The sequence below is a fragment of the Anser cygnoides genome, chromosome 21 (assembly GCF_040182565.1).
Source record: "Anser cygnoides isolate HZ-2024a breed goose chromosome 21, Taihu_goose_T2T_genome, whole genome shotgun sequence".
Lineage (NCBI taxonomy): Eukaryota > Metazoa > Chordata > Aves > Anseriformes > Anatidae > Anser > Anser cygnoides.
In genome coordinates, this window is record NC_089893.1 from 9,567,338 (window position 1) to 9,582,546 (window position 15,209).

Sequence of the window (15,209 nt, forward strand, 5' to 3'; positions counted from 1 at the left end):
GCTACAGGAATGACCGGCACTGCTGACGAGCTCCTTGGCAGGGCAAGGAGGGGGACGAGCCCCATGCCAACATTTCGTTTGCAAATGGTCAAACAGCCCTAATGGAGATGCAGGGCTGCATCGCAATCAGCTGCTCTAGAGGAATAATGAATTTTTCAATATGTAATTAACCGTTAACCTCATTTGCATCCCTCCCCTCCGCCTGCTCCCCTGCATTATGGAGAGCCCCTCTAATTGGGTTCTGATTAGCTCAGAAATGGGGCGTGTGTGTGTGTGCAGTGCTGGGGGGAGAAGGGGCGGATGGTAACGGGGACACTTGGGGGCTTGGGCACAGGGACACCCAGCACTGAGGATATGCAGCAACGGCTGCATCGTTCGGGGCACGCAGTCTTGGGGATGTGCTCTGGGGACGCGCCGGCAGGGGTGGTGATGGGTGCACTCCTCTGGGGACACTCCAGCAGCGGGCACATCCCTTCGGGAACCCAGCTGGGGGGACAAACCGTCAGGGACTGAGGGGGGGACATCTGCCTGGGGACCTGGATTGGGGGACACGCAGCAAGGCAGGCAGCAGGGGCATCCATCAGGGGACGCGCTGGGAGGGTTTCAGCGGGTGCGTCCCTTTGGACACCCTTTGGGGACGTGCTAGCAAGGGCGTGCATCCCTTGGGGGACGCTTTGCAGGGCTGGCGGTGGGTTCACCCCTTTGGGGACAAACTGGCCGTGGGTGCACCCCTCGGGGGCGCTCGGCGTCCCACGGGGTGCCCCTTGCCCCCCATTGCTGCTCACAAAGAGCCCCGCGTTCCTGTGCCCCGACAGCGTTCCCCTCGCTGGGGTGGAGGCAGTTTAATGTATTCCAGCGCCTGCAGCTCATGAAATTTGTAACGCCACAACCGCGGTAATCCCCGTAATTAGAATTGGATAATTACGGCTCTGATTGCTCCCGGGCCGCTCCCCGCCAGATGTGCTGCAGCAGCCGGGGGTGGGGGGGGGAGCCCGCCGCCCCCCCCCAGTCCTGCCTGAAGAGCCGCCTTGTGCCAAGCACGGGTTTGTTTAACCACCGCGGCGCGAATTAAAGCATTTCGCTTAACGGGCTGCACGGGGCGGGGACGGGCCGGGGATGGAGCCGGGCGGTGCCAACCCGTAGGGACCCCGCGAGGGGCTCGGGGAGGCTCCCGGGAGAAGGGCGAGGCGCGGAGCCGGCCCCCGCTGCCCTTCGTTAGCGCCCCCCGGGCTCACGGACCGAGGCCCCGCAGCCGCTGTGCCGGGGGTCTCGGCGGGGGGGGGGGTGGGGGGGGGCGCCGCGGGGCACGCCCGACGCCTTCCGGGCGGCGGCACCCCGAGGCCGCGGGGCAGCGCGCGAGGCAGGCCCCGCCCCTCGGCAGACCACGCCCCCACGAGGCAAGCCCCGCCCCCTCTGGACACACACACCCATCTCGGGACAGGCCACGCCCCTCGTGGTAAGCCCCGCCCCCTCGGTACAGGCCCCGCCCCCTCGGGACAGGCCCCCTCCCGCTCGGCCCCGCCCGGTTAGGACACACCCCCGCTGTCAGAAGCCCCGCCCCCTGCCGTTTAACCACGCCCCCTCCTCCCACGGCCACGCCTCAAACCCAGCGAGGCCCCGCCCCCATCAGTCGTGGCCACGCCCCTAGCGCTCCGCCCTCCGCACCCCCCCCCCCCCCCAGTCCTGTCGACTCGGGGCCGCCGGAAGCCCCTCCCGAGGGGAGCTTCCGCGTCACTTCCGCCCGCTCGGTCCGGCAGCTCCAACATGGCGGCGTCCTGCGGCTCCTCGCAGCTCCCCGCCGCCGAGCCGCCGCTGAAGATCCCCAAGATGGAGGTGCTGTCGCCGGGCTCGCCGGGCGCGCTGAGCGACGGCAACCCCAGCCTCTCCGACCCGTCCACCCCTAGCGGCGCCTCCCCGCTCGGCCCGGGACCGGCGGTCGGCGGGGCCGGGCTGGGGGGCGGCGGCGGCGGCGGCGCGGGGGGCCGCGGCGGGGCCTCGCCCTCCGTCTCCTTCTCGCCGGGCGGCGCAGCCGCCGCCGCCGCCGCCGCTTGCCGCGGCATGTCCTGGACGCCGGCGGAGACCAACGCGCTCATCGCCGTGTGGGGCAACGAGCGGCTGGTGGAGGCGCGCTACCAGCAGCTGGAGGGCGCCGGCACCGTGTTCGGCAGCAAGGCCCCCGGGCCCGCCATGTACGAGCGCGTCTCCCGCGCGCTGGCCGAGCTGGGCTACGAGCGCACCCCCTCGCAGTGCCGGGAGCGCATCAAGGTACCCCCGGCCGGCCCTGGGCACCGGGGGGTGGCGGGCCCGAGGTGGGTGGGTGGGGTTGGGGGGGGGACACACCGCGGGAGGGCGGTGGCATCTCCTGTCCCGGGGGGTTCGGGGTCGTGCGGGTCCCTCTCCCCCTCCCCCCCCCGCTGTTCGCTTCTCGCCCCTCGCGGGGAGCTCCCCCCGGCAGCGTTGCAGGGCTGCGGGCGTCGCTGCGCCCTCGGGGGTTCGGCCGTTGGGTTCCCCTTGCGCGGGCAGTTTCTTCAGGGCTCGGCCGCGGGAGGCCCGGTGGCCCCGCGGCACCATGCCGTGGGTGTGCCAGGCAGCCCCAGGTCTTTCCGCAGAGCCCTACGGCCCTGGGTGGGTTGGATCAGTCCCCTGAGGCATCCTCCAGTGGCCCTCGGCCACCGGCAGGGTGGCATTGGCAGCCTTGTGGGAAAGGGAGCTTCTGCAGCGCTGAGGAACAGCGCGCGTTCAGGTTGGCCCTGTGGAGTTTGCAGTCCCTGCGTGGCTCGGGGTTCGCTTTGCAGATGAGAAGCTCTCTCTGGGTTACGACCTCATAGAGCATGCTGCAATCTCAGAAAGCTTCTCCGGCAATTGAGCCGTGTTACAGCTGTGTTTCCTCCGGTGGTAGGTTTTAGAGGGTTTCCAATCGCATCGTTCCCTAGCGAAAAGGGAGAGGTTGGGTTCCATTTGGGAGTAGCTACTCGGTGTGCCCTTACTCGGTGTGCTTTTACAAAGGGAGCTGCGTGGAGGACCACGTGGTGGGGTGGAAGGGATGGCGCGGGTCACGCGATGGGCAGGCAGCGGTGCCCCAGCAGTGCCCGCAGTCCATAAGTACTGCTACGGGTTTCAGTTCATAAGTGTGAATGAAACTCAGCAGGTTAAATGCTCTGAATTCCCTCGAGGCTTTTCTTTTTCCCTCTCGTGACCCATTAGGTCTTCTGTGCAGTCACTTGAAATGTTGACGGATTAAGAAGTAACATCCTGTTGTCTCTTGTTACTGCTGGGGATCAGCAAGGACGTTTGCTCCTCTGTGCCTTGTTTTAGCCACTAAATACGGCTGTGCTGGCCCATCCTGTCTGGAATTGTCTAGGCACACGTACCCAGGCTGTCTTTGATTCGCAAAGTATGCGAAATAAGGGACTCCAATTCTGCAGTATCGATAAAGAAGACCAGTGGCAGTTATGTCTTGTAGGCAATTACGCGTGCTGCTGAGCATCCTGAGAGATGCTCAGCAATAAGCAAGAAGGGGACTCGCCTTCAGCATCCACCCGATAATTAGATCAGCATTCATTTTTGGAAAGATGGTTGAAACGAGGCAAAGCCCCTTCCTAAGGATGTTATGGTTTCTAAACGTATTTTCGCGTGTCATCTCTTTGTCTCCATGCATTTGCTGTGTAGGGCTTTAATTCCCCAAACGCATCAAAATGTTTTTGAGAGAAATGTTGCTTTTAAACAGATGCTTCATCCACTGCAAAACTTCTCAAAGTCCCTTGTTTTCTGAGCAGCTTCCAACATAAATCATTTCTTCCGCAAAACTGGGACGCTTTGGGTTTTGCTAGAGTCCACTGCTTGACGGAAAACCTACTTCAGGCAGTTTTCCTCATCCGTAAGGCTCTGATGGTTTCTGGTTGTTGCAGCAGCTCCTGCAGAGGCGGTTGAGGACTGCTACCTTAATTCTGACTGTAGGCTCCGCAAGCAGTTGCCTCGCGGGATGCAAAGCGAGGGAGAAGCAAGGAGAAGCCTGGCTACCAGAGCAGCCCAGAGCTGCCCGTCCTGGTCATACGATGCTTTTGGAGGATGCTGGTCAGGGGCTGTGGCTGGTGAAAGATCCCCTCTTCCCAGCAGTTGGCCACTTTACTGCAGGAGAGACTTCTCCCCCATTGAGAAGTGCTTCAACAGATCTGTCGTCAATGAAACGTTGAAGTTGCAAAGAAACCACAAGTTGTGTTTCCGTATGTATGCGTCAAAGAGTTTAGAGGGAATGAAAGACTACAAGGCTTTTACTTTTCGCATTGCGATGGCTTCAAGAGCACCGCTCGAAATATCTGCCAGGCGTTTGTCTACAGGTGCTTCTGGATCGATGCATCGCGCGTCTGCATGGAGTCTGAAATAACGTGCCCCGCGGCATCTGGTTGAAAGGCTCGGCGTGGAGGGGCTGCCTGTTTCCCCTCGGTGCACTGTCCTGCGCTACTCGGTCATGGGCTTTCTGCCAGCATGGCCAGGGGAACAGCAGCAGTTTGACGTCAGCAACGGAGCCTCCTCGTTGCAGGCTTTCAGCATCCCGTGCACATCCTGGAGCAGGGCTTCTGTCTTACCCTGCGCCCGGTGGTGAGGTCCTGCTGGTGCCCGAGTTTTTGCATATCCTGGATCCGTGCTGGTGTGAGGGTCTTCATCGCTGCGGTCTTGGAGATGCAAAAACATTGCGATGGTGGAGCTTTAACAAAGCCTTCAGGCTTGCAGTAGGTTTTTCAAGAATCGCTGTAAAATGAGCGCTCTTTGAAAGCTGAGGTTTTCGAGAGAGCCAAGAGTTGACATTGTTACGGGAATTATTGAAGTAGTTGCAGTAGCTGCTGCCAATCCTAAAATCCTGTTTTTTTGTAGAATTCCAGGCAGAATTGGCTGCTTGGCTCTTTCATGCTCAACCGAGGGTGAAAATCACTTCTGGATGCAGAGTGGTTGATGTTTGAAGGTGCTCTTAAGATGGAGCATGAAGACTTGGACTTGCTGCGGGAACAAGGGCAGGTCACAGGTACTTCACAGTCTTATGCTGTCGGTCGTCAGAGCTAAAAGCAGAGCCAAGGGCGATGGTGATGAATGAGTGCTTAGTTGCATCATTCCACTTGCCTACTGTAGTCGTAATGTTCCATATTTCCATGACTTTATAGGATACTTTGACTTAATGTCCCTCAAGGGAGAGTACTGTAAGTATTTGCTGATTGATTATAAGTGTAAATCATGCTTAAAATGTTTTGGACCCAACTTACCTTATAAATACATTTTAGATAAGAACTCTGTATTGGCTTTCTTCAGGACATCTAATTCCTGGGCTCTGCCAAATCTTGAAGAGTGAGTTAGAAGCAAGTGGAAAGGAAAAAGCCAACTCTGAAGAAGAAAGTTTTCCAGTTCTCCAGTTGTATCACATATATGCGTTCTCTTCTAATTCAAACAGGATGTAAAGTAAGGTCCCAGTTCAAATCTTGTCTGTTTCTTAACATCTGCATGTGCTTTTCTGCACATAAGCAGTGCTGGCCTGCAGTCTGGAAATGAGACCGCTGTTCAGTTTGGCCACTCCTGGGCGTCTGTTTCAAATTTGGGGATTCACACGTAACAGTTCCAACAACTATTCCTAGTTTATTTCTGCAGAAAGAGATCTTGAGCCTGACTTCATTGCTCTGATGTGTGTGGACAAGTTAGCTCAGCGATCAGGAACTGCAGAAGAACTGAAGCGTCTTGATTTCTGCCGGTTGGGTTCCCAGAAGCCGTGTTGTGCTCCATAGCTTCCTCATCCTGGCATGCCAAGCTGTATCCTTAATCATGACTTGTTTGGTAATTTGCTCCGACTGTTCCTACGACTGTGGTCTCACAGCTCTTGTTAAAGAATTGTTTACTAAAACACATGTGCTTCTCTTCCAGCCCTGCTCCTCTTTGCTAAGTATGTTCGTACTCAGAAATGATAACGAGGGAATTAGCCTGGCTCAGCATCTGTGTGTCCTGAAACTGGTCCCTCTACGCAGCGGTGTGGAGCATCTTCAGCTCTTCAGTTTGACCTTAGAACTATTTTTTTAAAAGCAAAGGAACGGGATATTTTGCAAAACCCTTTCCGGATTTATATGCAGTCACCCCTGTTTTGTGCCCTTCACCTAGCAGTGCCGTTACTTCAGCCAGAGGGCGGGAGGTTAGCTACTGACTGGGGTTGCAAAGGGCAGAGGCTGCCAACCGCAGAAAAATGAGCTTTCGCCTCGTGCTCTGAAGTTCCCATATGACGGCCAGGAAAGCTGATGTATCCAATACGTATGTTCTGTCATCGCTTTCAGTCACATAAACGCACTTGGACATTGCTGTTTCATTCTCTTCCAGCCTCTGCATATGGCTGCAATGTCCGGCAGAGGTGGATGCTCTGGGGGAGTGCGGATGAGCTCAGGCTTTACGGTTTTCACTGACCAGTGTGGCATAGCATGAGCCATGCAAGTCAAGGACAACTTTCAGGAAATTTTTTTTTTGAAAGGATCGTTCTATAAAGTGCTTCAGCTCTTTTTCAGTACTGGAGCTTATGCATTTTTAAATCTGCAGAAAAATAATTTGTTTCTGCCGTGTGCGTCTTTCTTCATCAAAGGCGAAATCAAAAGACTTGCTGTCCTGACAGCGCGTCATTTAGCTGGGCTGTGAGTGTTTCGGTGCTAGAAGTTCACTGGCTGCAATTGCAGCTAGCGACCCTCTCTCGAGCAAAGAGAAATTGCTCCTTAAAAGTTGCAGTTCAGCAGCTGGGGGACTGTTAAAATGAATTCAGGGTCATTCTTAACGTGTCGTTTCTTCAGCTCCCGTGTAAAATTGTGAAAACATGGGTTCTGCTTTTATTTAGCCACTGAGATGCTGAAATTTGTTTGCCTCTCCCAGCAGTGGGTGCCAAGCTGTTCATTCAAAGAACAGACCTAGTACCTAACTCTCAGCTGTGACAATTCACACGTTCTACTGCTGACTGCAAGCCTGCTGCCCTCATGTTTGACTTTACGTGCACGGTGACCTGCCTGTCACCCTGGACAGGTTACTGGAGATTTCTGTTGGGTTGTGGTTGTCCGCAAATCTGTGATTTGTTTCGCAAAGACAAAAAACACCTTGAAGACACTGGTTCCATGCTTTCACATGGAGAATGTAGGCGCAGAGGGGAGAAGTGAATGCCACTAACCCACATGAAACAGGATGGAATGAAAAATTACACTTGAATATCAGCTGTTCATGTTCTCTTGCTTTAAGCTATAAGTAAAACGATGATGACAGGGGCTTACTTTAATGTGGCTGTGGTTTTTGCTGCTTTACAATGTAAACAATCTATTTTAAAATCTTTGTAGCATGAAGGTGTTTTTAAGGAAGGAAATGCTGTGCTAACCAGACTGTCTCAGAAGAGACTACTGCAGTAATCTAGTTTGACCTCGTGCATGATGCAGGAGATTGAATTTCGTCATTGGGCTTAATAACCTAAAGCAGTGGCTGTCTTTTAGTTTGAATATTTCAGAGGATGGAGTATCGGTACCTTTAGTAGCAGCCCATCCAACTGACTACCTTCAGAACAGCTTTGCCTTCTATTAATTTACATGTTTTACCTTTGTCTTGTGTTTGTTACCTCCTCTCCTGTTACCTCAGGCAGAGATCCTTGTCCTTGTGGTTCTACTCACTGAGATGTGCACAGGCAGTGTTCAAGTCACCTCTTGATCTTTCTTTGGCTTAGATTCAGATGCCTTTAGTTTTCCAGGCTAGGTCATTTCTTGCAGTTCCTGTTCTGAATCCTCTCCAAGAACTCACTTCTTGCAGGAGAATCTCACTGACCCCAGTAGGTGGGAGCAACTTTCTGTTGACATTTATAAGCTGGAAAAAAATACACTCTTCAGTGACAAAGAACAGATTTATTTGCTTTACTCCTTCTTGGATGTATTATGGTACTGCAGCAGAGAAGGATCTCTGGAAGATGTGAGCATCATGTGGAGTGAACCCTCTTGCGCAGCAGCTGTATCTGCCCCCTTTGGCTGGGCCACTTGCTATAGTGTATTTGCAGAGTGCTGTCATGCTCTTCTCCATCTGTCTTGCTTTGCATGTGCTGGACGAGTATCTTTACTGTCCAGTAGCTTCTGCTGTCTTTTTGGGAGTGAGGCACCAGATTATCCTGCTGACACACACAGTCGAGGCCAGGAACTCGTTGCAGAGGGACAAAATGGTTAAACTTTATTTTTCCCCGAAGTCCTGTAGGTGGTGTATTACCTTTACAGCTTGGTTCACATCTTACAACTTGGCTGGCAGAGATGGAAGAAAGCATGGAGGAAGAAAATTCAGTTGCTGTAACAGAGCTGGCAGAAGCTAGCCATGGAAGCAGACCTGTTGCCAGAATGCTGTCTCAAGCCATTCAGGGAGGTAGGTTAGCACCACAGGCCAGATTGCCTTTTTTCTGGAGGGCAGCTTTGCCAGCTGCACTTTGGTAGTGGTTCTGTGATGCGGTCGTGCACTAAGGTTGCACACCCAGGCAAGCGAAGTTAGCTTGCTGCTTCTACTGCAAGTTACAGGGCTAAAAGCAGCTCACGCGTGTCTTTAAGCGGGCAGCAAGTCATGTTTATGAACGTTACATCTTAGGGTGAGAGCACGTCTTGTCCCCCTCAGGAGGAGAACCATGCAAGACTTGGAAAGGTTTTAAAATCCTGCTGATTTTTGTCGTTTGTCCTTAGCCAACACACAAAGGTGGGCTGAAATTTTGGACATTGCATTGGCAGAAATTTCTTTGATGTCAGAAAAGAGTCCCAGTGGCAGTGATGCAGGAGTTGTTACGTGGTTTATCATGGATTATATTTATTTTAGAAGCAACTGGATGCACCTGAAATGCTCAACAGAATGGAGCTGGCATGAAAGAGCAGAGCTTCAAGTGCCTGTGTGGGAACCAGTTCACTTTAACCACTGTTCCAGATGAGCATCCTGTTAAATGTGTAAATCTGGGGGCTAAGGAGATGATGCTCTCTGGACCTCTGTGGTCTCACCGGTCACCAGCCTTTATTTTGACCGTTATTTCTGGTGAAAACTGGAGTTAAAGCAACCTTTAATATTTCACTTCCAGTTTTTCCTGCTGCTCTGGATGTAGACATTGCTCCCCATTGATAACGATTTTTCAGTGCAGCTGAAGCACAAAGGCTGAGGTTGGACTTGCCTGGCAGGGACCTTTCTCTGGGGACTCCAGCCTTAGGACGGGCGCTTGCATCCTTCTAAGGTTGTGTGTAAAGCTTTCAGCTTTTAGAACTATAGAAGTTGTGTGCTGTGGGGTGCCACCCGTGTTGATGCTTTCTGCCACCCATCTGGAGCTTGTTTTGGAGTGGAGTGTTTTCCCTCCCACCTGCAGGAGGATTTGTGCTGCTCTTCGTCTTCTGGAGGGGCAGTGGCCTCGCTCTGCCAGTTCATTTGAGACCTAGAACCAACAGGGACAGACCTGTGCAGTCTCTCTCCTCCAACCTAACCTGTTGGATCTCTTTGGTCCAGACTGCTGCACTTAGGGCTTTTCTTTCAGGGCAGACTTGATAGGTGTCATAGAAATATTTGTCCCATTCGCAGTGTTAGCATGAAAGCCCAAGTATGATTGATTTTTGTTTTTTTAGGAGTGATTCTGTTTCTAGAGAAAAGATGATCTGCACAAGCGTAGTCTTCATTGCTTTGGAGTAAGTAGCAATGAGTTTTAAACTGTTTTTGGGTAGTGTAGGAAAGAATACATTTATTGAGCAAACAGGTGTGCAAGACTATTGCTAGGTGTCATAGCCCTTAAAAGTTTTGCTGTTAGGTCTTAGTGGGAATAAAGTAAGTCCTTAGTATTGGTTGAATTGCAGTGAAGGTGTCTGCAGTCCCATATGCGCTTTGGAAGTGGAATTTGTCCTGTGTTACGCAAGGGCAAAGCCCCCAGCCGTCCCTTAGTCTTAGTCTAACCCTGGGGGGAAAGGCTTGGCCAGCTGATAGCCCAAGTGAGCACGAGTCTGCGTCCCTCCAGGCGTTCCTTCACGTGCATTTGCAATGTTTCTGTGGCACTTCATTCCCCTGATATTTGTTGGACATGCTGCTGTTGCATGATTACGAGATCCATCACTAAAGGCTTGGTGATGAGGAGATGTCATCCCAGTCCTCTGGCTACTGGGCAGTTGGTGGCAGGTGCAGTTCGTGCCAGGACTGGGCTGAACCTTATCCATGCGCCTCTGTAAGCTGAGCTCCATCTCTGTGACATATCCATCCCTCCAAAAAGCTTTACAGAGCTGGAGGTCATTGCTGTTGTAGATTGGCAAGGCAGAGAGGGTTTTGCTGATCTGCCTTCTCAAGGTAATGAGCGCTAACTAGGTAGTTTTCCTCCAGAGCAATCTTAGACCAGGAGCTGAGTCCGTCCGGAGAGGGAAGTTTGCCACTGTCTGCCTTTTTGCAGGCAGTAGTGGAGAATTTTTTCTCTCTGGGTGTCTAGCCTGATCAACGTCAAATCCGTGAGAAGTGTATGAATAATTTTATTCTCAGCTCTGTAATAGCAGCAGCCAGTGGAGGATCTTTGCAGGCGGCTATTTTGAGCCACGAGGTGCAGCCCACTGCCACTGCAGGGAAATTTGCCATTTCGGCACTCTGTGTCTTCCTTGCCCAGCCAGGCCACAGCTTGTTTTCACCTGGCTTCTTTCCCTCTTGGTTTCTGGCAAAGTCCTGCCGTGCCTGTTTTTGCACTCTATGAAATCCTGCCAGCACGACGAGGCTTGCATCTTGAAGCTTGTGGGGCTGCTGTTTCTGAACTCTGCTGTCTTGGTGAGCAAAATGGACAGGCTAGCTTGAGGTGTGCTGTGGCAGTTCAGAGAGCTAACGGGAGCCACGTGTCCTTTAGCGATGGGGTGTATGAAGACCTTGATAATCATCTAGGCTGACCTCTACAGGTCATTCTTGTTCAGGCTTATTTTAATTATATTCAATTGTGATTTAGAAATCGGCGGTGACGAAAAATCCACTGTGATTTTTCGTTAGGTTATAGCTCTTGCTAACTAATCCACCTTAAAAACATGTGGCTTACCTGTACAGACTGAACATCTCATCTGCGTCTTGTAGTGTGACTTTGCTTCTTCAAGTCATTGACCAAAGCAATCTCTGGTTCCTTTCTCGGTTGGATGAGCAACTTCTCTGTATTCCCCCGACCAGCCTTCTCCCCTCAGTACATTCATGTCACTTTCATTGTTTCGTTCTGGACACCCTTGGGCAGGAGCCAAATCCTTCAGGAAGTCTCTGGGCATTGGGGCACATCAGGATACAATTGAGGCTTCGTTCTTTGGTGTAAAGTATGATTTATTTTGACTGCCGGCGTATCCCCGAGTGCTGTGATCTGGCAGATGTGCAGCCACCTGCGGGGCTGGAGTGTCTTCAGACAGGTCTGCAGCAGCTTCTGCAGTGCACGACTGCAAAGTCTTAAGGGTGGGTTTCTGTGAGGCTGCTTGTGTTCTTTGTGGAGCATTGCAACAACTCAGTGTCTCAGGCACTGCTTGAGATGCACTGAAGTCTTCAGCTGCCTTTCTGCCGTGGTATACGGTTTTCTTGAGTTCAAGCTGTGCTTTCTTCTCCTTTTATTCTAGGTAGAAACGACACCTAACCTACAGAAATAGGGCTTCTTGTGGTGATATTCCCATTTGCGTCTGATGGTCTCCTGGCTTTCACATCTTTTAACAAAGGCAGTTCATGATCTAGCGTGTTGAGCAGAGGTATCGGCCATCTGTAGTCGTTTGTTTCCTTGTGCTCCAACCTGCCAGCATGGGAATGAAGGGGTCAAGAGCTTTCGTTCTGCCAGTCATCCCCACGTGCGGTGCAACCTCTCCTAACTCGAAGAACCATTTCTTTCATCCCCGTATGGTTTCGTCTTTTGTTACTTGCGAGTGTCCTGGCACGATGAGGCACCACAGGCAGCTGTTTGATACTGCCTTTCTTAATTCAGCGTATAAAGCCAAGGACTCCTCTCTTCCATTAAGTGAAAGCGCGTCGTTGAGGCTGAATAGCACTTAAGTGCTACTCTGGGCCGCCGGGACCTGGGCTAGGCCAGCAGCTCTCATTTAATAGATGCCAATAGGTAAATGTGGCCACTGAATGCAGACACGCACATAGACCACTTAGCTGCTCGGTGGAGCCTGTAGCGTCTGGCTGAGTAAGGGCGCACCTCAGAGCAGAGATCTGAAGCTTCTTGTCTTGGACCACCTCTCTGGGGTTGCACGTGAAAAGCTTGCTGTGGCACAGCTTGTCCTCATCTTTTTGCTGGGAAAAGGACTGCATCTACAGTTTTCCTCCACACCTCTTAGTAGGGTGTTTCTGAGCAGCGTTCCTACCCTTTGTGCTGCAGTTCCTGCAGAGTAACACCCGTCAGGTGGTTTTGCTTCTCACAGAGGAGGTGAGGGCTCCGAAGCTACAAGTGGTGCTAAAATCAGAAGGTGGCAAGCCTCCACACTGAGCCTCTTAACTCCCTTCTCCTTTGGATATCGACGTAGTGTTTAAACTATAATTTAAGTGGGGGTAATTTATCCTTGTATTGCAGGCAGTGTTGCAGAACAGTAAGCAGAAGGCTCTGTGTTTTCCAGTCTGCGCAATCACCAGTAACCGAGGAACTGAAATCAATCAGTAATCAAGGAACTGAAAACAGACTGGCCCTAAACGTGCTGGTTTTCTGTCTGTATCTGTGTCAATGTGTCAACGTGTATATCTGCTTTAGGAACCACCTGGCAAGATTTGAGCTGTACTCCAGGAGGTGTGTTAGGAAAAACTAGATCTTAAATCTTAGTGAGGAAAATACCCTGCTGGGGCAAAGGGGTGTCCAAGCCATTGAGTGCCATAAAATGTCCAGGGAGCTTACGCTGAAGTCCGAGCAATTCTTTAGGTCTCATCAGAGAATAAGTGAAGAAAATCGTTGCAGGAGCTGCAGAGGGAAAGCCGTTGGTCTAGTTCACTTCATCCCTGCCATGCAGAAGCCTGCGGGCGTCTGTGAAACAGAGCTGGCTCGTGTTGTGCAGAGTTAACATCATGTAGGTGATAGGGCCTGTCTGTTGGAGGCACTGGAGAACACCTCCAAGAAGGAAGAGTTGTTGGGAAACTCCAGTCTCCAGGACACTGGGCCGAGGAGCCACCAGCTGCTTGGCTGCAGGCTTTCTCCTGCTTTTGAAGGCCGGAGGGAAGTGCTTGAATGCTCAAACTTTGGATAACGTATCAGCAGAAGTGGAGGTGGATCCAGCAGGTGGATCACGCAGCCTTGTCCAGAGCCATCTGGGCAGTAACCTCAGAAGTACTCTTGACCAAGAATATTGCTTGCTTATTTTTGCCCCCCTTTTCCATCACTCCCTTTAGTTTTTATACCGGTCTCTGTTGATGCTCAGTTCACTTATTCATGACAAAATAAACCTGTTCATAACCTGAATGGAATAACTAATTGCTACTAGGCTGCAGCTCAGTGTGAGATACTCGAGTAGGGAGTGTTGTTTGAAACACACTTAAAATAGAGCAAGCAACTGCAGATGTTGAGCGTTCCCAAAAGAGCTTGTCCAAGAATACAGACTTTTTGTGCTAAAGATTGTTTGTTTTGCTTGACTGCTAACAAAATCAGCTAGAGACTCTAACTGTAGTTAGCTCTGGTGCATGAGCTGGGGCAGATGGAGGAATTAGAGATCGGGAAGCATACTTCCCAAATCTGCCTTGTATGGATTTTAAAAAGAGAGTTGGGCCGGATACGTGAGTTTGCCTGTATTGCTCTGAGACTTGAACTGAGTGGAGAGAAGTTAGATTAAAAGACATAGGCAATATATTCTCGAGTGCGCTTCTCTGAAAGGGAAGCACAGGGCAAACCTGACCATTTAAAACTGCCTCGGTGTTCCCGAGGGGTTCTTGGTGCCAAGTTTAACAACCAAGTTCATCTGTATGCCCAGCCACTGGGAATGGAAGTTGTCTCCAGTGAGTGTTGATGTTTTTCTTGGATGGGTTCTTGGTTTCAGGATTATGTAGACGGTTGTTTTCTACCCCATTTGCAGCAGAGGTGACGGAATCTTAAAATTTGCTGGTGTCCATCCAAAGAGGACCTGCCTGCTTATCCTGAGAGGTAGCAAAGGCAAAATCAGGTCACCAAACCTCAAACTGCTGATGTGTCGGGCTGCCCCGATCACTCTTCCGAAGTGGCTGCTAGAAAATCATGCTCGGGTGTCACTTGGGCTGTAGCTCTTGTGACCCGAACTGCAGTGGTCTGAAACTGCCTCTGCCATGGTGGAAGAAGGGGTCTCTGCTTTGAAACCTCCCAACAGCGGGTGAGGTGAAAGCTTTCAGGTTCTCTTCCTAAACCATGGGATGACTCTTGTGCTTATTGCTGCCTTTGTGCTTATGTGGGTTTTCTGTTGTGTTTTGTTTTTGAAACAGCAGGGTAAAACTGACTTGCTGCTTAGCAGCTTTGCTGCTGCCCCCAGGGCTCTGAATATCACGAGGAAACTGGTTAGAAATATATTCCTCTCCTGCTGATGCTGTTAAACCAGTATATGAGGAGCATTAGGTACGTTTGAGCTTTCTGGAGATGTAAGGTTCCTTTTGGGGGAAAACCAAACATTTTCTGCAATGCTGTGTACTTGCTAGTCATTTAAGAGCTGTAATCCTCCACCAGAAAACAAGGTGACATGACTAGTTATTCCCAAATGAATGCCTCTTTTGAACTCTAGAGCTGGCTCTGATTGCCATTTAAGTTAGCACCTGAACAATCTAAGAAATTTAATGTGGAAAAAACGCTTTCTAGAAATCTACCAAACAGCAAATTGCTCAGATACAATAAACCTGGAGCAGGGTGTTATCTTTTAAAAGCAGAATGGTGGTTGCTCATAAAGACTTCCCCCCAAATAACTTGCCTGTAGCTCTGGATTAGGGGGGAAATGTAGATGGAATTCATAGGCTTGTTATGGCTTTGTCCTATGCATAGCCGCCAACTTGGCCATCAGTACAGGATGTTGCAGAGATCACCAAAACCAGAACAGGTTTTTGCATCTGTCTTTATTGGAGGTTTTGGCCTCTGCACTGAAATCTGTTGTAATGGATTATTAGACAGAGCCATCTGAGTACTGTTTCTTACTTAATGATTGATATCGAAGTCTGGGAATTTGGAGCATTATTGATTTGACCTCTTTTAAATTTCAGCAGCTTCACAAGAGACAGAGTGAGTTAGTAAGGAATGCAAAATATGT

The 15,209-nt window shown here is 51.2% G+C and overlaps 1 protein-coding gene across 10 annotated transcripts; it reads left to right on the forward strand.

Annotated features, from left to right (window-relative positions):
* Positions 1-1,707: 1,707 nt before the first annotated feature.
* Positions 1,708-15,207, forward strand: MSANTD2 (Myb/SANT DNA binding domain containing 2). 10 transcript variants are annotated; one of them, XM_066981162.1, is made up of 3 exons: positions 1,708-2,265; positions 14,401-14,530; positions 15,163-15,207. In XM_066981162.1, the coding sequence occupies exons 1-2, from the start codon at positions 1,765-1,767 to the stop codon at positions 14,497-14,499; spliced, it is 600 nt and encodes a 199-aa protein (XP_066837263.1). In that variant the 5' UTR covers positions 1,708-1,764; the 3' UTR covers positions 14,500-14,530; positions 15,163-15,207. The 10 variants fall into 10 exon arrangements, 3 of the variants coding, with proteins under 3 accessions (XP_066837263.1, XP_066837264.1, XP_066837265.1); XM_066981163.1 differs by having other exon boundaries at positions 15,166-15,207; XR_010826167.1 differs by adding an exon at positions 4,873-8,391 and having other exon boundaries at positions 1,709-2,265; positions 9,615-15,203.
* The last annotated feature ends 2 nt before the right edge of the window (positions 15,208-15,209 follow it).

What these genes read in the sequence shown, in the direction of transcription:
- MSANTD2 (XM_066981162.1), top strand. Translation starts at nt 1,765, where the DNA reads ATGGCGGCGTCCTGCGGCTCCTCGCAGCTCCCCGCCGCCGAGCCGCCG. An exon ending in AGTGCCGGGAGCGCATCAAG is followed by an intron (nt 2,266 to 14,400) that starts GTACCCCCGGCC and finishes TTTTTGAAACAG; the next exon opens with CAGGGTAAAACTGACTTGCT.